At 37.9% G+C, this 25,366-nt stretch overlaps 1 protein-coding gene across 1 annotated transcript in view; it reads right to left on the bottom strand.

Annotated features, from left to right (window-relative positions):
• Positions 1-2,527: 2,527 nt before the first annotated feature.
• Positions 2,528-25,366, bottom strand: part of LOC135210763 (RIB43A-like with coiled-coils protein 2) — a 36,062-nt gene continuing 13,223 nt past the window's right edge. The window contains exons 7-10 of the mRNA XM_064243611.1: positions 21,210-21,364; positions 18,468-18,540; positions 8,403-8,509; positions 2,528-4,248 (exon numbers count right to left, since the gene is read on the bottom strand). Coding sequence (XP_064099681.1) covers positions 4,107-4,248; positions 8,403-8,509; positions 18,468-18,540; positions 21,210-21,364 — 477 coding nt within the window. The 3' untranslated portion in view covers positions 2,528-4,106. The remainder of the gene's footprint in view (positions 4,249-8,402; positions 8,510-18,467; positions 18,541-21,209; positions 21,365-25,366) is intronic.

Genomic DNA, 25,366 nt, shown 5'->3' with positions numbered 1-25,366 from the left:
CCTCTTTTATTTAAGTATGTACGTTAATGAGCGAACTCCCGATGGATTTGGGATGATATAAAATGAAAGGATTATTTTAGACCTGAGGTGATCTATAACTTTTTTTTATGTTTTCATTGTACGGAAGTTTTATTTTGTTGTTAAAATCTACTTGTCTGTTGTGAGTGGGACCTCTGTAATATATTGTATTCATCTTATTAATAGCCCTCTCGATAATGCACAGAGACAAAACAAAAAGAAAAAAGAAAACAAATGAATAAACAAGGCGTTTGAATCCAAGCCTCACTTGGAGTCTTGCAAACCTTAATTCAGTCAACGAAAAACTGAACGTATATATACATATGGATATCTTAGTCATTATTAACTTGATGGGTTCCTCATTTCTCTTCCTAACTCCAGTTACATTCTTCCTATAATCTTCCTATTTATATAAAAAGTAGGTATATGATAATAAAAATAAATAAAACACACACACAAACGTACAAAACATAAATGTGATATTACGCATACAACTGTCAGAGAACCCTCTTATCTGTTTACACCTGAATTGGGTATTGTGTCACTCGCTGAACGCGATCACAGAAGAAGAAGAAGAAGAAGAAGAAGATGAGGAGTTAGTAAACAAAGACAATCGCTGAGCGCACTAGTTACGTAACGATTAACGATCTCCTACACTCAATGCTATGGACCATGTGGTGGGCTTTCAAGGTCTAGGTCTCAGGCCATACATGACGCAACAGTCTGCGCACTTGTTTGGATTCCGTAATGGCGCATTAGCCTCAACTCAATTCTATTACAGGTTACGGCAGCTATAACTTATGCCACTTGTTGATCTCGTTTGAATTGTCTTCGTTGAATTCGTTATGAGGCGGATCCTAAGAATGATCTAGACTTCATTCAATCGAATATTCTCGTAGACAATCCATTTGCGCAATGACTGAAGTTCGAAGACAGAGGAAAGCAATGCCCCAATGCGTAAAAGAAGCTGAAAAGAAAACTAAATAACATAGCGAAGAATGATATACAGATAAAAAAAAAGACAATTTTAGAATAAAATGCAACACATAGGCCTATACCTGTGTTATCAAGGTACGGAAGCACGATGCTCTGAATGTCGTAATGTCCCATTAAACTTACAAGCATCAGTATTCGTACCAGTTTGGGGAAGATTGTTATCACAGATCTGTAGCGGAGGGAATAAAAGATTGATTAGTCTTGGAGAGAGAGAGAGAGAGAGAGAGGAGGTGAGAGAAGAGAAGAGAGAGAGAGAAGATGAGAGCGAGAGGAGGGAGACAGAGAGAAGAGAGATCCCAAACGAGAGAGAGAGGACGAGAAAAGTCAGTAATATGACGGTACTGTAGTACTATAGTGGTAACCAAGATGAGGCGCAATGATGTCGCAGCAAAAACAAAAGAATCTTAAACAATAGATATTTAGGAGGTAACTTGAAAACATAACGGAACTACTAACACTTGCAATAACCAGAGTACGGGTCGACGCAAGCATTCATGAAGAGAGTCAAAAGAATTATGAGCAACACGGTATACTATTCACTTAAAGTCTCAAGTCTGACACATGACAGATGGTTTACAATATGCCTGTATTCATCACATAGGCGAAAACTTAACAGGCTTTGACGTCATTACAAGTATGATCTTCATACTGAAAACATCAATGTAGAAAAACGTCAATGTCCAATTTTGTCAGAGAATCCTGTAGAATTAGTGTATGCCACTTAGCGTTAGTACTCACAGGCTGTTTTTTGGGGTTAAGATGTCACACTGAACGCGTCCAGAGGTCGATCATTCTCTCTGTTGTCAAACTGTGAAATGGTCTTAGCAGTATCACTGATGTCAAACTTTTCAAGTTTCTTACATATCTAAGTCAATGTCATAATAATAATAATAATAATAATATAATAATAATAAGAATAATAATAAAATAATAAATAATTAATAATAATAATAATAATAATAATAATAATAATAATTAATAATAATAATAATAATTTGTTATACGTAAACAACCCAGCACGCGAGAGATGGAACTAATATATTTAGGTTTACTATGAAAAGCCAATACTATTAGTTTTCTATGATTAAATTTTAGTCAAGAGAAAACATTAACGGATACTACGTTATTTTTCATACGTAACCACACCTTTTTCCAGACAAATGAATGCTGTGCACTTTTATATCTCAGGGTTTCCAGAGTTAGGTAGAGTCTACGGAAAACACCTTACTGAATTTGAAATGTAATGGTATAAAATAGGAGCCTGTGTCAGTACATTCCTAGATCTTGTAAAGATGAATAAACCCAGGGTCCTCTTGTAAAGTTGAATAACCCCATGATCAAACTTGTCAAGTTGAATAACCCCATAATGAAACTTGTAAAGTTGATTAACCCGTAGTTTGAATCAAGCGAAAAAAGTGATGGAAACAGAAACAAAAGTAAAAATGCAGAACATTTATTTATAAATACATAAATGCAAGTAAAAAGTTGACAAAATAGAGATGTAGATGAAGATCAGAGGATATAATCCATAACTAATTTAATTTGTATTGGTCAGCGATAACACCGCAAAAAGCATAAAACGCATTAGTGCTATTTCTTTCACGCCACATATACTCTTGCAGATAAGAGTTTAAGAATTTTCGTTTACAGCCACGCATGCTTTTAATATGTGTTTTTATTTTATTCCAGTAGCTCTCGATTGCTTGTGTGTGCACACCGGTAGGCTTATCAACAAAGTTGATAGAATGATTGACAGACCTAGTTTTTTTTCAATATTACAATTAGCCTTCCACTGATCACTATGTAAAATTGTTTGAGGGTAAACGACTTTCCTAATTATTGGCAATAGTGTAAGTGCGTTCCGAGACTCGACTATTTCCATGTATCCTAACGACGGTGTCGTTGAGGTATCCACAATACCAAAAACCCATAGGGGTTTGCTTGGTACCCGTCCTCTGTAAAATTTTGGTTTGTGCGAGAAGCAAGACTCGTCAATCTGTACCGTTACACCAGGTCCACCTAGCTTGATTGGATTGTTTTCGAAATATTGAGAACACACCTTACGACAGAAATTGTGGATATCAATCACAGTCACTCTTGAAAAATTCAGAAAATTAACTGAGGGAGTTACACCTGTTTGCTCGCACCAAAAGAAAATAACTTCCACCCACTTCTGCAACGAAAGTTTGGAACGGAAGAAAAATGAATTTTTACGAATACTTTCATATTGCTTATATTTCTCACAATCTTTAAACTGGCACTTCCATGCATATTTATCTTGTAGTACAGAACGGTTAGTCCATTTCATATTCTTATCACAGTGCTTGCACTTCAACTCTCATCTTAAAAGTCCATGTCGCTTCATCCAATTTATTACCGAAAGAGGATCTTCTACCAATAAAGGTTTAACAATATTCTGATAAATAGCACGATCCATTTCGAGGGTGTTATACTTTTCTAATGAGGTCCTTCTTGCTTTGTTACATAATAGGAAACAGAATTTGAAGAAAATAAAGGCAATGCTAATGACTACCCGACTAAAACAAGCGAAAACAACTAATAACTAACCCTTAAGTATAAACAATCTCTATAAACAGCTTGTAAAGCGACCACAACGAATAAGTACCTTGAAGTCTAAATTACCCTATAACTACCTAGTAAAGATGAATAACCCCAGGGTCCTCTTGTAAAGTTGAATAACCCAATAATCAAACTTGTAAAGATGAATAACCCCAGCGGAACCTGGGGTTATTCATCTTTACAAGATCCAGTAATTTTAACGAGAGTTTTACGACAGAAATGCCAGAAAAATCCTACCAAAAATGGCTTAGCCTAACCTAACGTCCCTCAAAAATCCTACCTACGTATTGCCTGAATGTTCAGAACTAAGATAGAACATTACTATGGCCATTATATATTAATTTTACTGTGAATGTGGACGGGGGGAGGTGAAAAGATTAACTTATTTCACCATGTCACTTATGGAAACGTGCAAAGCACAAAAGTGACATCAGGTCCACGTCCTTTGAGGACGTGGAAGAAGTTCCTTAAAAGCATAAGGAAAAACCATCCTTCAAAAAGACTACTACTGTTCATCTCGGATAAACGCCAAAGTGTCTGTAGTATTCCTCGTTCGGGATGTTTGTGGTCAGGATGGAATTGAGGCGGGACTGGTTCAGTTTCTGATCTTGGGCAAGGTGAGTGTTGGTGGCTAGTTGCTTGTTCTCTTCATCTCTGTAGAAATAATAATAATAATAATAATAATAATAATAATAATAATAATAATAATAATAATAATAATAATAATAATAATAATAATAATAATAGAGATTCTGTATGGGGCACCTCGGTTGCCTGGTAAGCCCTTACCAACCGAGGTGCCCCATACAGAATAATAATAATAATAATAATAATAATAATAATAATAATAATAATAATAATAATAATAATAATAATAATAATAATAATAATAATAAGAATGTGGCGCCGTGGCAGAGTGAGTTAGGTCGTCAATGGACTGGTTAAGAAACACTGGGGCTGGTCAGTCGTTGGATGGGTGACCGCTCTCCTCGGCGTTGATTCCTTGGGAAAGGATCTTTACCATAATTTCCTCAGTCTACTCAGCTGTAACTGTAGTACCTATCCCTGAGGGGGGTAGGGTCCAGCTATGGGTTAAATAGCAAAACTCAGCAATGATGTTAAGAAATGAAGGAATAAACGACAACGACGTAAATGGAACCTCTGGCAACAGAGGAGCTTCGTCCGGCAGCCAGGTAGTCAACCCAATTGAAGGGGAAGACGGTCAGGTACTTGGAGGTCGTCATCCAGCAACTGACCACCACAACGACAGTAATCAACAACCAGAGACTGGAGCTACAGAAGCAAACCAGATGAAGAAATGGACAAGAGAAGAAAACAAGGAAATATGGAGATGCTACATCAGAAGCAACCCGACGGAGAGAGGATATAGAAGAAGGTTGGTCAACATCTGGAATAAGAGGAATAACACCCCCCAAACAGAGCAGAGGCTGGCAGACCAAGTAAGGAAATGTCACACGACAACCGATTACACGAAGACGAACTGAGAGACGATGCCACAGAAGACGACAGGGATGATGAGGTATCAAACAACGGCACACGAAGAAACACCGACGAAGTAACAGAGAGGACGGAATGGGTAGAAAAGATTAGACAATGGGTGGAGCCAGATACAGAGAGGACAAAGATCCCCTCCATGAAAGCCTACAACACCAAGAAAATAAGGGAGAAAACAAGTGAGGTCAATGAAATAATGGGCATAATACACACCACCAGTAATACAAAGAAAAAAGAAAATACTTGGCATATTCAGGAGCAAGATTAGTATGCAGAACTGATGGGGATTCGAACACCAACACCACCACCGCACAAATCAAACTCAAGCGAAACCAGAACCAACCTCCTTGGAAAAGGTGCCTGGAAAAGCAAATCATGGTGATGAGATCTGACTTGAGTAAACTGAAAGAGATGGCAGAAAAAAGGCTAAGAAGCAAGAAAACAAGGGAGGAACTCAACAAGAAATACAAAGTACAAGAGAGGGGACTAAACAACACAATAGAAGATGTAAAACAGAGGCTTAAGGCCAAAGCACATAAGATCCAACGGTACATGAACAGGAATAAGGGATACCAACAGAACAAACTATTCGGAACCAACCAGAGAAGACTATACAGCCAACTAAGAGAGACACCAACCAAGAAGAAATTCCTGAAGCCGAACCAAGTAAGAGACTCTGGGAAAACATATGGAGCAATCCGGTATCACACAACAAACATGCAACATGGCTCCAGGAAGTCAAGGAAGAAGAAACAGGGAGAATAAAACAAAGATTCACAGAGATCACGACAGACACCAACTAAAGAAAATGCCCAACTGGAAGGCCCCAGGTCCCGATGAAGTCCATGGATACTGGCTCAAAAACTTCAAGGCCCTACACCCACGAATATCAGAACAATTCCAGCATTGTATCTCAAATCACCATGCACCCAAATCGATGACAACAGGAAGAACATCCTTAGTACAAAAAGACAAGAATAAGGGAAATATAGCCAGTAACTAAACTACACGCCTATCACCTGCCTACCAATAATGTGGAAGTTACTAACAGGTATCATCAGTGAAAGGCTATACAACTACCTAGAGGAGACAAACACCATCCCCCACCAACAGAAAGGCTGCAGAAGGAAGTGTAGGGGCACAAAAGACCAGCTCATGATAGACAAAATGGTAATGAAGAACAGTAGGAGAAGGAAAACCAACCTAAGCATGGCATGGATAAACTATAAGAAAGCCTTCGACATGATACCACACACATGGCTAATAGAATGCCTGAAAATATATGGGGCAGAGGAAAACACCACGAGCTTCCTCAAAAATACAATGCGCAACTGGAATACAATACCTACAAGCTCTGGAATAAGACTAGCAGAGGTTAATATCAGGAGAGGGATCTTCCAGGGCGATTTATTGTCCCCACTACTCTTCGTAGTAGCCATGATTCCCATGACAAAAGTACTGCAGAAGATGGATGCTGGATACCAACTCAAGAAAAGAGGCAACAGAATCAACCATCTGATGTTCATGGACGACATCAAGCTGTATGGGAAGAGCATCAAGGAAATAGATACCGTAATCCAGACTGTAAGGATTGTATCTGGGGACATCAGGATGGAGTTTGGAATAGAAAAATGCGCCTTAGTCAACATACAAAAAAGCAAAGTAACGAGAACTGAAGGGATAAAGCTACCAGATGGGAGCAACATCAAACACATAGATGAGACTGGGAGACTGGATACAAATACCTGGGAATAATGGAAGGAGGGGATATAAAACACCAAGAAATGAAGGACACGATCAGGAAAGAATATATGCAGAGACTCAAGGCGATACTCAAGTCAAAACTCAACGCCGGAAATATGATAAAAGCCATAAACACATGGGCAGTGCCAGTAATCAGATACAGCGTAGGAATAGTGGAATGGACGAAGGCAGAACTCCGCAGCATAGATCAGAAAACCAGGAAACATATGACAATACACAAAGCACTACACCCAAGAGCAAATACGGACAGACTATACATAACACGAAAGGAAGGAGGGAGAGGACTACTAAGTATAGAGGACTGCGTCAACATCGAGAACAGAGCACTGGGGCAATATCTGAAAACCGGTGAAGACGAGTGGCTAAAGAGTGCATGGGAAGAAGGACTAATAAAAGTAGACGAAGACCCACAAATATACAGATACAGGACAATAACAAACAGAACAGAGGACTGGCACAACAAACCAATGCACGGACAATACATGAGACAGACTAAAGAACTAGCCAGCGATGACAATTGGCAATGGCTACAGAGGGGAGAGCTAAAGAAGGAAACTGAAGGAATGATAACAGAGGCACAAGATCAGGCCCTAAGAACCAGATATGTTCAAAGAACGATAGACGGAAATAACATCTCTCCCATATGTAGGAAGTGCAATACGAAAAATGAAACCATAAACCACATAGCAAGCGAATGCCCGACACTTGCACAGAACCAGTACAAAAAGAGGCATGATTCAGTGGCAAAAGCCCTCCACTGGAGCCTGTGCAAGAAACATCAGCTACCTTGCAGTAATAAGTGGTACGAGCACCAACCTGAGGGAGTGATAGAAAACGATAAGGCAAAGATCCTCTGGGACTATAGTATCAGAACGGATAGGGTGATACGTGCAAATAGACCAGACGTGACGTTGATTGACAAAGTGAAGAAGAAAGTATCACTCATTGATGTCGCAATACCATGGGACACTAGAGTTGAAGAGAAAGAGAAGGAAAAAAATGGATAAGTATCAAGATCTGAAAATAGAAATAAGAAGGATATGGGATATGCCAGTGGAAATTGTACCCATAATCATAGGAGCACTAGGCACGATCCCAAGATCCCTGAAAAGGAATCTAGAAAAACTAGAGGCTGAAGTAGCTCCAGGACTCATGCAGAAGGGTGTGATCCTAGAAACGGCGCACATAGTAAGAAAAGTGATGGAGTCCTAAGGAGGCAGGATGCAACCCGGAACCCCACACTATAAATACCACCCAGTCGAATTGGGGGACTGTGATAGAGCAAATAAAAAAAAAAAATAATAATATCGAACCCTCACCCGAGACTATTCACCAAATTAAAAAAACACAAGTGTAAAGATGAATCACGAATAACTCTTCATCACGAGACATTAAGACTTCTGAAGGAAATCTTATTATTCCATAGAACGAACATTAATCAAAGTAAAGCTGCGATGATTTGTTCTATGAGAGGGAAAAGTGATCTAGAAGAGGCAGGTGTTAATTAGAGGGACAATTATTATGCTCACCTGCGATGGATCTCCTCTTTGTGAGCAAATAGCAATCCTGCCCTATCGCATCTGACTGCTTGATCACTCCAGTCTCTCTCACGTCTCCTCTCGTCTTCGTCTCGTCTCTTTTGATAGATGATGATAAAAATAATAATAATAATAATAATAATAATAATAATAATAATAATAATAATAATAATAATAATAATAATAATAATAATAATAATAATAATAATGATAACGCTAATATTCTCAGATCTCTAAGGTGACAAGAATGAAGACATTGTTTATTTTTTTCTTTTTGCTTCTGTTGAGTATTTTCTTTCATGTCCTGCTATACACACACACACACACAAACACACAACACACACACACACACACAAACACACACATATACTATATATATTATATATATATATATATATAATAGTACAAAGTGCCAAGTATCTGGTTACCATTCATAAATTATTACCTCACCAAAAGGCCAGACACCTGAACCCTCATAACACGTTTAAACGACTGAATACTCTAAAGGCAACAGTGATCCCTTAACATTTACCAGTATTGCAGAAAATCAGACTAAGTTCAACAAAACAGGTGTGAGGTAATCTTGTAAGTAATTAAATTAATCAAAGGGCATCACTCCATCAACAATTTTAAAAGTCTAAGTATTTCCCTGATTTCATAAGTCTAAGTACTTCCCTGGTTCTAAGTCACTTCAAGTAAATTGAAGGAAAGCAAATCAATTACCACTCTATGATTCTACCTATCATCAATATAATCAAATGCAAATATAATGGTTAGAAATGAAAACACTTATATAAATTTTAAATACAAAAATTTATTATCAAATTCAAAATTTATAAGTGAAATTCACAATATCAGGGGAAATTACTGTTACTTGAAAACAAAGTAAAGTTTAATTAATTCTTGAATCAAATTAAGCAAAATTAAATCAAAATTAATTTATCACAAAATTCAAGAAATTTAATTTCAATTGAAATTCAAAAGTGTGAGGCAATATTGAAAATTTGAAATTAATTCACAAGTACTAAACAATAATAAAACTTGAAAAGAATTCTAAGTAAATGCAAATTAATTCACAAATGTTAGATTTAATTAAATGTGCAATGATTAAGCAATGAAAATAACTAAGTCAATTAAATTGTGAATGCAAATGAAAACATAAAATAAAAAGACACACTTCAATAAGAAAATGAAATAGTGCACAAACAATGGAACAAACACAAACACAAAAAAATCAGCAATGTGTAAAAGTGTAAATGTTTTTCACTGAAAACATTGTAACCATCAGTTTTTACCAAACCTTCATAACCACCTGTTATTAGTTATTAGTTAACCAAACCGTTATTAGTTATTAGTTGCAACTAATAAAAATATAACACACTTTACCTTGGTATACCAATTTCTTTCTTTCTCTGCTGCAGGCTTGAATCACACTTTCACAAAAACCAAGCGCCGTTACGAAACAATGTTTGTTCAGATTCCACAAAAGAAACTAAATAACACTAAATAAACTCTAAGAAATATCAAATATGAAATTCTAAGTTACGAGTGACCAGTTTACGTTACGTTAACATAATCTCAAGGATATCGCGGGAGAGAGAGAGAGAAGAGAGAGAGAGAGAGATAGAAGAGAGAGAGAGAGAGAGAGAGAGAGAGAGAGAGAGAGAGAGATCTAACCGCCTCGAGGTTCTATGATATAATGAAATCTCTTCCCTTACGAAAACTGGACAGGGCAGATATGATACAAAACGTTCTTGTCACGAATGCTTCCAGTAGCTTCGAAATCTGACGCAATCTTCATAAAGAAATGTGCAATCTCCACGTGGCTTTAATCAAAGACATACGCGTACGAGTCCAGTCTGTTAAAAAAAAAAAAAAAAAAAAAAAGACGTACTCTACTCGATCGAAATGGAAGCTGAGCGACAATAAAGATTGACATGTTTTGATAACAGCGCAAGACTCTATTCGATCGCTATCAAATGCGTTGACAGATTTAGGAAAGCAAACGGATCTCGCAGATCCTCCAATCTCAAAGTGTTGACATAAAAGTTAAACATTCGTAGTTTCGAACAGAAAGAAAATCTCTCTCTTTTTACATTCAACGTTATAATATATATATTCTTTTATAATATGTAATGCAAAATCTGAAACCACATTTTAAACATCCTATTCTAAGCTATCTAGGAATCTGAAAAAATGTTACACAATCTACATGACATTTCAAAGAGGGGAAACATGCATTTTGAAAGTAGCAATATATAATATACCTCCCCCTAGAAGATTTTTTATCACGGTGTTGAATCCAACGATTCGCAACGAGATAAATAATCAGCAACTACATTGTTTTTGCCACTAATGCGCTGCACTCTTAAGTTATACTGTTGCAGGCACAAAGACCACCTGGTCAGTCTTTGAATATGGTTTTTCATTCTCTGGATAAATGATAGTGGATTGTGATCAGACAACACTAAAATTTCTTCATTCCTAGGTCTATTCACATACACTTCAAATTTTTTCAATGCGGTGATTAAGGCTAAAGTTTCCTTCTCGATTGTCGAGTATACTTTCTGATGTTTTTTCAATTTTGTAGACATGAAGCACACAGGATGGTAGATATTATTTTCATCTTCTTGAAGTAGAACAGCTCCAACGCCACAGTCTGACGCATCAACTTGTATCACAAATTTCTTGTCGAAGTCTGGAGCTTGAAGTACTGGTCTTGAAGTTAAAATGGCTTTTATCTTCTCAAAGGATTCTTGACACTCTGGAGTCCAAATAAACTTAGCTTTGGGACTAGTCAAGTCTGTCAAGGGAGCTACTACGGCTGAGAAATTTGGGCAGAAACGACGATAGAATCCAGCCATCCCCAAAAATCTCTGTAGCTGTTTCCTGGTAGTAGGTGGGGTACCCTTACGGATACCTTCTACATTAGCATTTACTAGAGCAAGAAGGTCTTTCCCAAATTCAAACCCAAGATACTGAACAGTTGCCTTTCCAAACTTACTCTTCTCTAAGTTGACTGTTAATCCTGCTTCTTGTAGTTTCTTGAAAACTGTCCTCAGAATCTTCAGATGTTCTTCCCACGTTGTAGAGTAAATCACGATGTCATCTAGGTATACACCTACAACTTCTATTTATCCTAGCAGTTGATCCATCACTCATTGAAATGTTGCGGGTGCATTCATCAGACCAAACGGCAGAACAGTATACTGATACAGTCCAAAAGGAGTAATAAAAGCTGACAGCAACTTCGCATTCTCATCTAAGGGAATTTGATAATATCCTTTCAACAAGTCTATCTTGGAAACAAACTTGGCTTGCCCAATATTATCAAGTAACTGATCTATAAGAGGCAAAGGATAATTATCAGCCACACTGATAGAATTCAGCTTCCTATAATCAGTACACATCCTAAATGAACCATCTGGTTTCTTCACTAACACACATGGAGAACTGAAGTGACTTGAACTGGGTTCTGCTAATCCATGTTGCAGCAAATACTCAACTTCCTTCTTCAAAACATCTCGATGATACGGTGATAAGCGATAGTCTCTTTGCTTGAAAGGTTTTCCATCTTCTTGCATCTTGATTTCATGCTTGGTCAGATCAGTACATCTAGGCACATCTGCAAAAATTTCTGGAAAACTTCTAATTACGTCACTTAAGTCTTCACCTTGTTCAACACTCAGATGTTTCAGTTTATCCTCCAAATTTTCCAAAATTGAAGAATTATTCATCTTGCTTTCAGTTCCCAATTCGTAGCCATCATCGTCTTCTGTAGATAAAGTTGTTTGGGTTACTGACACAGTTTCAGTTTTAGTTTCTGAGAAATAAGGTTTCAAGAGGTTCACATGTATCTTCCTTTGTCTTCTTCTTTATGGTGTTTCAATCACATAAGTTCTATCACTTAACTTCTGAATTATCTTGTAAGGACCTTGAAATTTATTAGTGAGGGGAAATCTCTTGACAGGTAAGAACACTAACACTTGTTGACCAACACTAAAACTTCTTAGCTTAGTCTTAGCATCAAATCTCCTTTTCATTTTCTCTTGACTCATTTTCAAGTTTTCTAAAGAGAATTTTCTAATCTCTTTCAACCTTTTCCTTAAGTTCTTCACATACTCTCATTGGCTTTCCTCTTGATTTTCTTCCCAATTTTCTGCAAGAATCTTTAACGGTCCTCTCACTTCTCTTCCAAAAATCATTTCATTAGGTGAACATCCCATACTTTCTTGATAAGCATTCCTAACTTCAAACAACATTAATGGTAAACCAACATCCCATTCTCTTCCTGACTCAGAACAATACTTTGTCAGCATACTTTTCAATGTCTGGTGGAACCTTTCTAAGGCACCTTGAGTTTCTGGATGATAGGCAGTGGATAACTGTTGTTTCACTCCTAACAAATTCATTACATCTTGGAATAAATTTGAAGTAACGTTTGTTCCTCTGTCACTTTGTACTATTTCTGGTATACCAAACTTTGCGAAAAACTCCACAAGTTTTTCAGCAACTATCTTGGCAGATATGTTTCTGACAGGGATTGCTTCTGGATATCTTGTCACAGGACACATTAATGTTAACAAATACTCATTTCCTTTCTTTGTCTTCGGCAATGGTCCAACCATGTCTATAATCACTTTGCTAAAGGGTTCTCCTCTAACTTCTATAGGTTGTAGGGGGGCTTTCTTGATGGTTTCATTCGGTTTTCCAGCTATCTGGCAAGTATGACACTCACGACAGAACCTGCTAACATCTTTGTGAAGTCCAGGCCAGAAAAAATATTTCATGATCTTCTCCACAGTCTTCCTGATTCCCATATGTCCAGACTCATGAGCTACTGCAACCACTTGCTTTCTCAATGGATATGGAATCAAAATTTGATGATATTCGCCCCATATAGCATCTCCTGGTATATCTGTAGGTCTATACTTCCTCATCAGCAAACCTTCCTTCAGATAATAACAGGTAGGAGTTTGTTGTATCTCTTCTCGATCAACAACTCTGAGGAACAAATCAGTTAACGATGCATCCTTCTTCTGCAAGTCCATCAGCTTCTCTCTTGTCACTTGACCAACTTCAAGGGTTGAATTCTCAATATCTGCTAACTCAGCTACTGTAGTTTCACTACTGTCTTCAGTAACACTTTGACTACTCGGAGTCTCTTCAGGAACATCAGGTTCTTCTTCTTCGTCGTCGTCGTCTTCTTCATCTTCTTGGGAAATCTCTTCTCGGTCAGCACTATGGGAAACTTCACTTCCCTGGAATAATTCTTCTAAGCACAAAGATCCTTCACTTGATCCTTCTTGGGTGTGTAAATCCTCGGTTTCTTCACTTGCAGTCGTAGTCCTCTTCATACTTCTGGTAGTTACACAACTAGGAAACAGGTGGGGGTTATTCTTCTCCAACTCTACTGTAGGACTAATCCTCAATGGTTTGTCTGTCACTACAGGACAAGGAATAAATGGCACACCACCAACTTCATTCCCCAACAGAACATGTACACCTTCCACAGCCAGTGAGTCCTTTACAGCAAAATCAACATTCCCTGTCACCAATTCACATGACAGGTGTAAGCGGCATATAGGAGTTACTTCCTCTCCTCCTATACCCTTCAAAATAACTGAATCTCCTGCGAGACTCTTCTCCAACTGAGGGTGAGAACCACGTACTACCAGATTATGGTTACTCCCTGTATCACGTAATATCTTGACTGGTACCTGCATACTTCCTTCTTGAGTTGACAGCATACCCTCATAGATATATGGCTTAAAAGCCTCCACACTGCTAAGCCACTCACTGCTTGAGGTAACATTTCCACTGGTTGCTAAACATTCAGCTTGTTTAGTTTCATTCTTCTCTGGAGTCTGATTCTTTCCCACACTGCTCTTCGTAGTTTGTTTCACCTGGTCACCTTTTACAACTTGACCAACTGGCTTTGACTGCTGTTGATTCTGGTAACACTCTTGACTGTAGTGTCCTACTCTTCCACACTTGAAACAGACAACATTAGGTTTCTGTAATTGTCTTGAAAAACTGGATGAGGATTTCACATTAGTTTGCTGAGTTGTATTACCTTGTGTACTCTTGATAGCATCACTTGAAGGTTTCCCATTAAATTTGTTCCTGTTATTTGGAAAAGACTTAAAACCTGGGCGTTGTTGACTCTGGTACTTGACATTGTAATTACGTTTACTACTGATTATATTGTAATCTTCACTTAGTGTAGCAGCTTTGTCAAGTTTCTTCACTTCTCTCTCTCTTAAATAGGCTCTTATATGTTCAGGAATTCCCTTAAGATACTGTTCAAGAACAAGTAACTCTTCTAACTCATCAAAAGTTTTAACTTTAGCAGCCTCTACCCAACGTTTGAAACACCTTCCTCACTTTGTAAGCATAATCTAAGAATGTTCCCTTCTCATCTTTTCTTAAATTTCTGAATCTCTCATTGTAGTACTCTGGGGTCATCTGGTAAACTTGTAGCACACTGTGTTTAAGTACCTTGTTGTCTTTACACTGATCAGCTGTTAAGGCTAGATAAGCACTTCTCCCTTTACCAATCAAGACACTTTGTAGCAAAACTGACCATTTATCCTCTGGCCATCCCATACCTGAAGCCACTTTCTCAAAGTGATCAAAAAACTCATCTGGAGCTTCTTCAGTAAACTTAGGGATTAACTTCTGTACTCTCACAACATCAAATACAGGGTCTTGATTACCTTGGTTAGGGTTAGACGGTGTTACAGGTAATGTGGATCTAGCTTTTATTAATTCAATTTCCCTTTCATGTCTTGCGATTTCTCTTTCCTCTTTTATCCTTTCTCTTTCCTCTTCTGCTGCTTTTTCTTCTTCTCTTTCTCTTCTTTTTTGTTTTTCCCTGTCTATTCTTTCTCTTTCAGCTTGCATTCTCTCTCTCTCAGCAAGCATTTTTAGCTTAATCAAATTCTCTTCTGCTTCAATGCGTCTAAGCTCTAACTCTGCATCACTTTTCTCTTTCTTTTCTGCTTGCTTATTTATGAGATCAGCACGTGCTACATTCAACAACTCTTGAGCCAATTCTAACTCATCTTCATCAATTATTCTACCAGAGTTTATCAATGATTCCATAGCAATACATCTTATTTGTGCCTTTACCATACTAGTAGACACATAACCACCACATGCCACTGCTAAAGCGCTCCACTGTGCTTTAGTCAGAGTGGTTTCAGACAAAACTTGGATGGAAGGGGCTGCTAAAAATTCCTGAACCTTGAACTGAGCCATTTTTCTCTAAGTTATCAACTTACAATTCAGTACAATAAATGCAAAACAAAGCTATATGGTCACTCTCCTAACAAAATATATCCCTAACACCACCAGAATATGCTAGAGTGATAATGAAATCTGCTTTCCCGGGTCTCTGGGCACCATTAAACAATGTTACAAAGTGCCAAGTATCTGGTTATCATTCATAAATTATTACCTCACCAAAAAGCCAGACACCTGAACCCTCATAACACGTTTAAACAACTGAATACTCTAATGGCAACAGTGATCCCTTAACACTTACCAGTATTGCAGAAAATCAGACTAAGTTCAACAAAACAGGTGTGAGGTAATCTTGTAAGTAATTAAATTAATCAAAGGGCATCACTCCATCAACAACTTTAAAAGTCTAAGTATTTCCCTGATTTCATAAGTCTAAGTACTTCCCTGGTTCTAAGTCACTTCAAGTAAATTGAAGGAAAGCAAATCAATTACCACTCTATGATTCTACCTATCATCAATATAATCAAATGCAAATATAATGGTTAGAAATGAAAACACTTATATAAATTTTAAATACAAAAATTTATTATCAAATTCAAAATTTATAAGTGAAATTCACAATATCAGGGGAAATTACTGTTACTTGAAAACAAAGTAAAGTTTAATTAATTCTTGAATCAAATTAAGTAAAATTAAATCAAAATTAATTTATCACAAAAATTCAAGAAAATTAATTCAATTGAAATTCAAAAGTGTGAGGCAATAATTGAAAATTTGAAATTAATTCACAAGTACTAAACAATAATAAAACTTGAAAAGAATTCTAAGTAAATGCAAATTAATTCACAAATGTTAGATTTAATTAAATGTGCAATGATTAAGCAATGAAAATAACTAAGTCAATTAAATTGTGAATGCAAATGAAAACATAAAATAAAAAGACACACTTCAATAAGAAAATGAAATAGTGCACAAACAATGGAACAAACACAAACACAAAAAAATCAGCAATGTGTAAAAGTGTAAATGTTTTTCACTGAAAACATTGTAACCATCAGTTTTTACCAAACCTTCATAACCACCTGTTATTAGTTATTAGTTAACCAAACTGTTATTAGTTATTAGTTGCAACTAATAAAAATATACACTTTACCTTGGTATACCAATTTCTTTCTTTCTCTGCTGCAGGCTTGAATCACACTTTCACAAAAACCAAGCGCCGTTACGAAACAATGTTTGTTCAGATTCCACAAAAGAAACTAAATAACACTAAATAAACTCTAAGAAATATCAAATATGAAATTCTAAGTTACGAGTGACCAGTTTACGTTACGTTAAAATAATCTCAAGGATATCGCGGGAGAGAGAGAGAAGAGAGAGAGAGAGAGAGAGAGAGAGAGAGAGAGAGAGAGATCTAACCGCCTCGAGGTTCTATGATATAATGAAATCTCTTCCCTTGCGAAAACTGGACAGGGCAGATATGATACAAAACGTTCTTGTCACGAATGCTTCCAGTAGCTTCGAAATCTGACACAATCTTCATAAAGAAATGTGCATCTCCACGTGGCTTTGATCAAAGACATACGCGTACGAGTCCAGTCTGTTAAAAAAAAAAAAAAAAAAAAAGACTACTCTACTCGATCGAAACGGAGGCTGAGCGACAATTAAGATTGACATGTTTTGATAACAGCGCAAGACTCTATTCGATCGCTATCAAATGCGTTGACAGATTTAGGAAAGCAAACGATCTCACAGATCCTATCCATCTAAGTGTTGACATAAAGTTAACATTCGTAGTTTCGAAGCAGAAAGAAAATCTCTCTCTTTTTACATTCTACGTTATAATATATATTATATATATATATATATATCTATATTAATATATATATAATATATACTATATTCTTTTATTAAATATGTAATGCTAAACTCTGACCACATTTCAACATCCTATTCTAAGCTATCTAGGAATCTGAAAAAATGTTACACAATCTACATGACATTTCAAAGAGGGGAAACATGCATTTTGAAAGTAGCGATATATAATAATATATATATATATATATATATATATATATATATATATATATATATATATATATATATATATATATATATATATTAAACTTAAGGAAGTGAGTTCATGATGTTCTTCAGGGAAATAGAAAGCTAAATTTAGCGTCAACTACATAGAAATACAGAGGGGTGATAAACCACTTATGAGGGGAAATACTAAGCTAGATAAGACAAAAATAAACATAAAACCACCAGTCACGGAATCTAGCCGAAACTACCAATGCAGAAGAAGAAGAAGGAGAAGGAGAAGAAGGAGAAGGAAAAGAAGAAGAAGAAGAAGAAGGAGGAGGAGAAGGAGGAGGAGAGGAGAAGGAAGAAGAAGAAGAAGGAGAAGAAGAAGAAGAAGGAGAAGAAGAAGAAGAAGAAGAAGGAGGAGAAGAAGAAGGAGGAGGAGAAGGAGAAGGAGAAGAAGAAGAAGAAGAAGGAAGGAAGAGAAGAAGAAGAAGAAGAAGGAGAAGGAGAAGAAGAAGAGGAGAAGAAGAAGAGGGAGAAGAAGGAGAAGGAGAAGAAGAAGGAGAAGGAGAGAGGAGAAGAAGAGGGAGAAGAAGAAGGAGAAGGAGAAGGAGAAGAAGAAGAGGGAGAAGAATAAGGAGAAGGAGAAGGAGAAGAAGAAGAGGGAGAGGAATAAGGAGAAGGAGAAGGAGAAGGAGAAGAAGAAGAAGGAGGAGAAGAATAAGAAGAATGAGAAGAAGTAGAAAAAGAAGAAGAAGAAGAAGGTAAAACTAATATTACCTTCTTTTCCTCGATTTGCTTCGCTTGGATATTTTGAATCTCTTTCTTCTGCTGTGGAGACATCCCTTTCCACCTGCGAAAAGAAGGAGAGGACTGAATAAAAGGTGGCTGATAATGCTTGTGGATAAATATAAACAAATGGCAATACTAAAGCAGGTAACATAATGGCAAATGTTACTTGCAATGCAGTATACATACAAACTATTTATGAAACATCCAAACAAGGAGATGAATACGATAGGCATTTTCTTAAACAGTCCTCCGAACTGTTATTGCAAGGGCAATCAAGGCTGCCAAAGTTGCCACGGAAACTCGGGAGTGATTGATTGCAAGTGTGCAACAGCTGTGTCCTGACGAGTCCGCCGTTTCCTGGTAAATGTTCAAACTTGAACTTACAATTTTGCTACATATTTCTCTTACTTAGTTTCACCTCCCTTCGAAGTACATTATAAGGAGGTACCATATATGTGACCTTGCTCTCTTTGCATGTGTGCCTGCATGTATGTGTGTGTTCTCGTTTGAGTGTGTTTGTGCTTTAGTGTATGTTGCTGTTTGTGCGTCTGTGGTCGTGCTTTTATAGTTATTCTATTTTAAAGTTCCTTACGTTCATCGAAAATAGCATTGGTCATTAAAAAAAGTTATGACAACCGATGAGATTCCACTGCTACATGTATAACAAACTGCAATGAAAGACATTAATCTTAATATTAAATGAATATATATTAGACCCAAAAACCAAAGAACCATGAACAGACTGAAAAAAAAAAACGGTAATATTCCTCTGGTACGCTATTTGCATTCTCAGTTGGTAGATATAATGGGATAAGGTTCAGACTCAGATATAATGAAGCACTGGTAAAACTCTGATCGTGTCAAACAGCTGTGGACACTTGGAAAAAAAAATTTTGCCCCAACGCTAATTTATACAAGAACTAGTCAGAGATGATCCAACTTTCCTTTTCATTATTAGGACATTGCATTGAAATTCTGTGGAGGCAGACTGTAAACTAATTAGATAAGAAACAAATAAGTACAAGCGAATGTTTGCTTTTATCGTGAACACAAGAGGCCGACGTCACGAGGGTTAGAATTTTGACAAACGAGTCTACCTGCTGATTGACTGGATAACAATGAATTTAATGAAGAGCAAAATATAGTCTTGTTAACTCTTATATCAGCTTGTCAATATAATAGATTTTTTTTTATGTGCGACCCCTGGTCGGCTATCCTAAGATAGGAGAATTCTTTGAATGAGATTTCATCCATCTGTCAAATCATATTTGATAAAGGGACAAAATAAACGAGGAAAAAATGAGACTAAGAAAGAAATAGTCGTGAACCAGACAGAAAAAAGGACCTTTTTTCCAGTATTGTAAAATATGCAAACAAAAACCAACTTAGGTATTAAAAACCAACAGTGTTTCCTTTTTTCTTGAAGGAAGAGAATATTTCTCCCATTCCGTTCTTACACCAGAGAATAAAACAGTGAAGAAAAATTGAGACGCATCAATCATGGAAGAAGAAGAAGAAGAAGAAGAAGAAGAAGAAGAAGAAGATAAGTCAGCTTACACCAGTTTACCAGGGCGCAAAATTTCCCCTCTAACGAAAATATTGAAGATGGTAAGAACTCATCCACCAATTGACGAGTCGATTTTGATACAGTTCGGGACACGAACCTCTCGTGAATGGTTCTCATGCTGAAGTTAAGATGGCGACCAGACGTGTGTGGAAAGATTTGAAAAGAGCAAAGTTATTTCAGCTGAAATGTGAAGGACGAAAGCTGAAATTGAATTAGGAATTCCAAGAAGCTGTTCAGGACATGTTACCTTAAAGGATACATACAAACATACTTACTACGTACGCTGACCGCAGAAATGTGAATGACCATCTTGAGCACGAAAATGTCCAAAACATTGGCAAGAGAGCATTTGGAACATGTTTAGCAGTAATCAGACTTTGTCAAGGACTTAAACTCAGCGTGACTTTACAGTGTATGAGAAATAACAACACTTGTTACCAGATACAGACAATTAGAAATGAAATTTGAACCGAACAAAGTTGTAAGGTTTATGAAAAATTCAGTCCCTGGTTTTTCCTTGGGTTATGTATTTCATGCAGTGTATCAGTAAGAGCTACTGGAATCTTATTAAAGAAACTGATCATTAGTTAAGAAATACATAACAATTCCATGACAATTGACCAACTTGAAAATGAATTATCTGGAGTCTGAACGACGAAGGTCATCGCCATCCCACAACGGGTGACTTTTGGATAATAGGGTGACAGACTCTAAAATTGCTAAAGGCTACAATTTGTATCCTATGATTATTTAAGCACCCGAATTAAATTATTTTCTGTGCATTCCATTTTATTTGTCTAATTCATTATTTTGTTTAAATTCCTACACATTAATTGCCGTAGTTTGATGTTCTGATTGATTAGAGTCTTAAGCCAGGAATCAGAAACTCATCTGGACGATTCGCTAGTCCGGAGTTCGACTCCCCGCTCTGCCAACGTTGAATCAGAGGAATTTGTTTCTGAGGATTAGAAATTCATGTCTCGATATAATGTAGTTCGAATCCCATAAGGAGCTGTATAGGTCCCGTTGCTAAGTAACCATCTGGTTCCTAGCCACGTCAAAGTAGGAGAGCTGTTCATCAGCAGCTCAGTGGTCTGGTTAAACTATAAACAACGTCAACATGTAAAGAAAACGGGAACCTTCCTACTCCTCCCCCTCCTCACCTGTCCACAATGACTCGATGCGGGCCGAGGGCGCTTCTTGCCATATCAGGGTCCTCGTTTAGAAAGGTGCCCAAAACGGCGTTCCTGACTTCTTGTTCCTCGGCTTTTCTATCTGCCGTCCGCTTCTCCTGAAGGGCGTTGCATTTCTCGCGACTCTGGAAGTCAAGAGGAAGGTTTGTCACTGGTGTTATTGTATCTAAGTTTTAGTTGCACACACAAATAAATGAAGACAAAATCCACTTACTTAGCAGACTGCTAAGTAAAGGACAGGGAGTCGAAATGCCTTTTGCGGTACCCCATCGTGACTCTGTCTTTCGTGGAGTTTGTCTTGATTTATATATTCATTAAGTCCATATTTTCGTGATCCAGTTATACATACATACTTATATAGCACAGACTTTATATATATATATATATATAATATAATATCTATATATAGTTAATAATAATAGATAAGAAAAAATACAATCAATGCCATATCCACAATTACAATGCTGCGTCGTGTGAAAGTATGTAAATAAAGAGAGAGAGAGAGAGAGAGAGAGAGAGAGAGAGAGAGAGAGAGACTAACATGAAATAAAACATTTCACTATGGGAAGGCGCATTCGTACATCCGGAATCGCATCTCAAATCCTATTCGGAAATCTCCGTAACTCCTTGAAGGACCTCCTCTCAGTGATGGGGGGAGGGTTGGGGAGGGGAAGGGGGAAGGGATGAAGGTAATGTTATTACCTCTTTATTTGAGAGTTGCTCCTCTTCAAGGACGGTGCCAGGGATAAGCAAAGTGGTCTGACGAGTGAGTTTCCTTTTTTAAGGTTTGGGGAAGAATTACAGTTTTATAACTGTTATTATTATTTTTTTTGCTTTATCACAGTCATCCAATTAGACTGGGTGGCTTTTATAGTGTGGGGTTCCGGGTTGCATCCTGCCTCCTTAGGAGTCCATCACTTTTCTTACTATGTGCGCCGTTTCTAGGATCACACTCTTTTGCATGAGTCCTGGAGCTACTTCAGCCTCTAGTTTTTCCAGATTCTTTTTCAGGGATCTTGGGATCGTGCCTAGTGCTCCTATGATTATGGGTACAATTTCTACTGGCATATCCCATATCCTTCTTATTTCTATTTTCAGGTCTTGATACTTATCCATTTTTTCCCTTTCTTTCTCTTCAACTCTGGTGTCCCATGGTATAGCGACATCTATGAGTGATACTTTCTTCTTGATTTTGTCAATCAACGTCACGTCTGGTCTGTTTGCGCGTATCACCCTATCTGTTCTGATACCATAGTCCCAGAGGATCTTTGCTTGATCGTTTTCTATCACTCCTTCAGGTTGGTGCTCGTACCACTTATTACTGCAAGGTAGCTGATGTTTCTTGCACAGGCTCCAGTGGAGGGCTTTTGCCACTGAATCATGCCTCTTTTTGTACTGGTTCGGTGCAAGTGCCGGACATTCACTTGCTATGTGGTTTATGGTTTCATTTTTCGTTTTGCACTACATATGGGAGAGATGTTATTTCCATCTATCGTTCTTTGGATATATCTGGTTCTTAGGGCCTGATCTTGTGCCGCTGTTATCATTCCTTCAGTTTCCTTTTTGAGCTCTCCCCTCTGTAACCATTGCCATGTGTCATTGCTGGCCAGTTCTTTAGTCTGTCTCATGTATTGTCCGTGCATTGGTTTGTTGTGCCATTCCTCTGTTCTGTTTGTCATTCTCCTGTCTCTGTATATTTCTGGGTCTTCGTCTACTTTTATCCATCCTTCTTCCCATGCACTCTTGAGCCACTCGTCTTCACTGGTTTTCAGATATTGCCCCAGTGCTCTGTTTTCGATGTTGACGCAGTCCTCTCATGCTTAGTAGTCCTCTCCCTCCTTCCTTTCGTGTTATGTATAGTCTGTCCGTATTTGCTCTTGGGTGTAGTGCTTTGTGTATTGTCATATGTTTCCTGGTTTTCTGGTCTATGTTGCGGAGTTCTGCCTTCGTCCATTCCACTATTCCTGCGCTGTATCTGATTACTGGCACTGCCCATGTGTTTATGGCTTTTATTATATTTCCGGCATTGAGTTTTGACTTGAGTATCGCTTTGAGTCTCTGCATATATTCTTTCCTGATCGTGTCCTTCATCTCTTGGTGTTTTATATCCCCTCCTTCTATTATTCCCAGGTATTTGTATCCAGTCTCATCTATGTGTTTGATGTTGCTCCCATCTGGTAGCTTTATCCCTTCAGTTCTTGTTACTTTGCCTTTTTGTATGTTGACTAAGGCGCATTTTTCTATTGCAAACTCCATCCTGATGTCACCAGATACAATCCTTACAGTCTGGATTAGGGTATCTATTTCCTTGATGCTCTTACCATACAGCTTGATGTCGTCCATGAACATCAGATGGTTGATTCTGTAGCCCTTTTCTTGAGTTGGTACCCATCATCTATCTACTGTAGTACTTTTGTCATGGGAATCATGGCTACTACGAAGAGTGGTGGGGACAGTGAGTCGCCCTGGAAGATCCCTCTCCTGATATTAACCTCTGCTATTCTTATTCCAGAGCTTGTAAGTATTGTATTCCAGTTGCGCATTGTATTTTTGAGGAAGCTGATGGTGTTTTCCTCTGCCCCATATATTTTCAGGCATTCTATTAGCCATGTGTGTGGTATCATGTCGAAGGCTTTCTTATAGTCTATCCATGCCATGCTTAGGTTGGTTTTCCTTCTCTTACTGTTCTTCATTACCATTTTGTCTATCAGGAGCTGGTCTTTTGTGCCCCTACACTTCCTTGTGCAGCCTTTCTGTTGGTGGGGGATGGTGTTTGTCTCCTCTAGGTAGTTGTATAGCCTTTCGCTGATGATACCTGTTAGTAACTTCCACATTATTGGTAGGCAGGTGATAGGCCTGTAGTTACTGGCTATATTTCCCCTACTCTTGTCTTTCTGGACTAAGGATGTTCTTCCTGTGGTCATCCATTTGGGCGCATGGTGATTTGTGATACAATGCTGGAGTTGTTCTGCTATTCTTCGGTGTAGGGCCTTGAAGTTTTTGAGCCAGTATCCATGGACTTCATCGGGACCTGGGGCTTTCCAGTTTGGCATTTTCTTTAGTTGGTGTCTGACTGTGTCTGTCGTGATGTCAGTGAATCTTTGTTTTATTCTCCCTGTTTCTTCTGCCTTGACTTCCTGGAGCCATGTTGCATGTTTATTGTGTGATACCGGATTGCTCCATATGTTTTCCCAGAGTCTCTTACTTGGTTTGGCTTCAGGAATTTCTTGGTGGTTGTCTTCCCTTCTTAGTTGGCTGTATAGTCTTTTCTGGTTGGTTCCAAATAGTTTGTTCTGTTGGTATCCCTTATTCCTGTTCATGTATCGTTGGATCTTATGTGCTTTGGCCTTAAGCCTCTGTTTTACATCTTCTATTGTGTTGTTTAGTCCCCTCTCGTGTACTTTGTATTTCTCGTTGAGTTCCTCCCTTGTTTTCTTGCTTCTTAGCTTTTTTTCAGCCATCTCTTTCAGTTTACTCAAGTTAGATCTCATCACCATGATTTGCTTTTCCAGGCGCCTTTTCCAAGGCGTTTGCTGTTTTGGTTTCTGTTGGGTTGGTTGTGCTGGTGGTGTTGGTGTTCGTGTCCCCATCAGTTCTGCTACTAATCTTGCCCCTGCCTATGTCAAGTTATTTGTTTCTGTGATATTGGTGGTGTGTATTAGTCTCATTATTTCATTGACCTCACTTGTTTTCTCCCTTAATTTTTGGTGTTGTAGGCTTTCATGGAAGGGATCTTTGTTCTCTCTGTGTCTGGCTTCATCCATTGTCTGATCTTTTCTACCCATTCCGTCCTGTCTGTTACTTCGTTGGTGTTTCCTCGTGTGCCGTTGTTTGATACCTCATCATCCCTGTCGTCTTCTGTGGCATCGTCTCTCAGTTCGTCATCTTGTAATTCGTTGCTGTGCGTCATTTCCCTTTCGAGTTCCTCTCTTTCTGTTGGGGAGAGCCAGTTCTTTTTCTTTATGTTCCTTACTTGGTCTGCCAGCCTCTGCTCTGTTTGGGGGGTGTTATTCCTTTCATTCCAGATGTTGACCAACCTTCTTCTATATCCTCTCTCCGTCGGGTTGCTTCTGATGTAGCATCTCCATATTTCCTTATTTTCTTCTCTCGTCCATTTCTTCCTCTGG

This window comes from Macrobrachium nipponense, chromosome 4 (genome assembly GCF_015104395.2).
Source record: "Macrobrachium nipponense isolate FS-2020 chromosome 4, ASM1510439v2, whole genome shotgun sequence".
NCBI lineage: Eukaryota > Metazoa > Arthropoda > Malacostraca > Decapoda > Palaemonidae > Macrobrachium > Macrobrachium nipponense.
The sequence above is the reverse complement of the archived record's forward strand: the minus strand, read 5'-3'. Positions and strand labels throughout refer to the sequence as shown.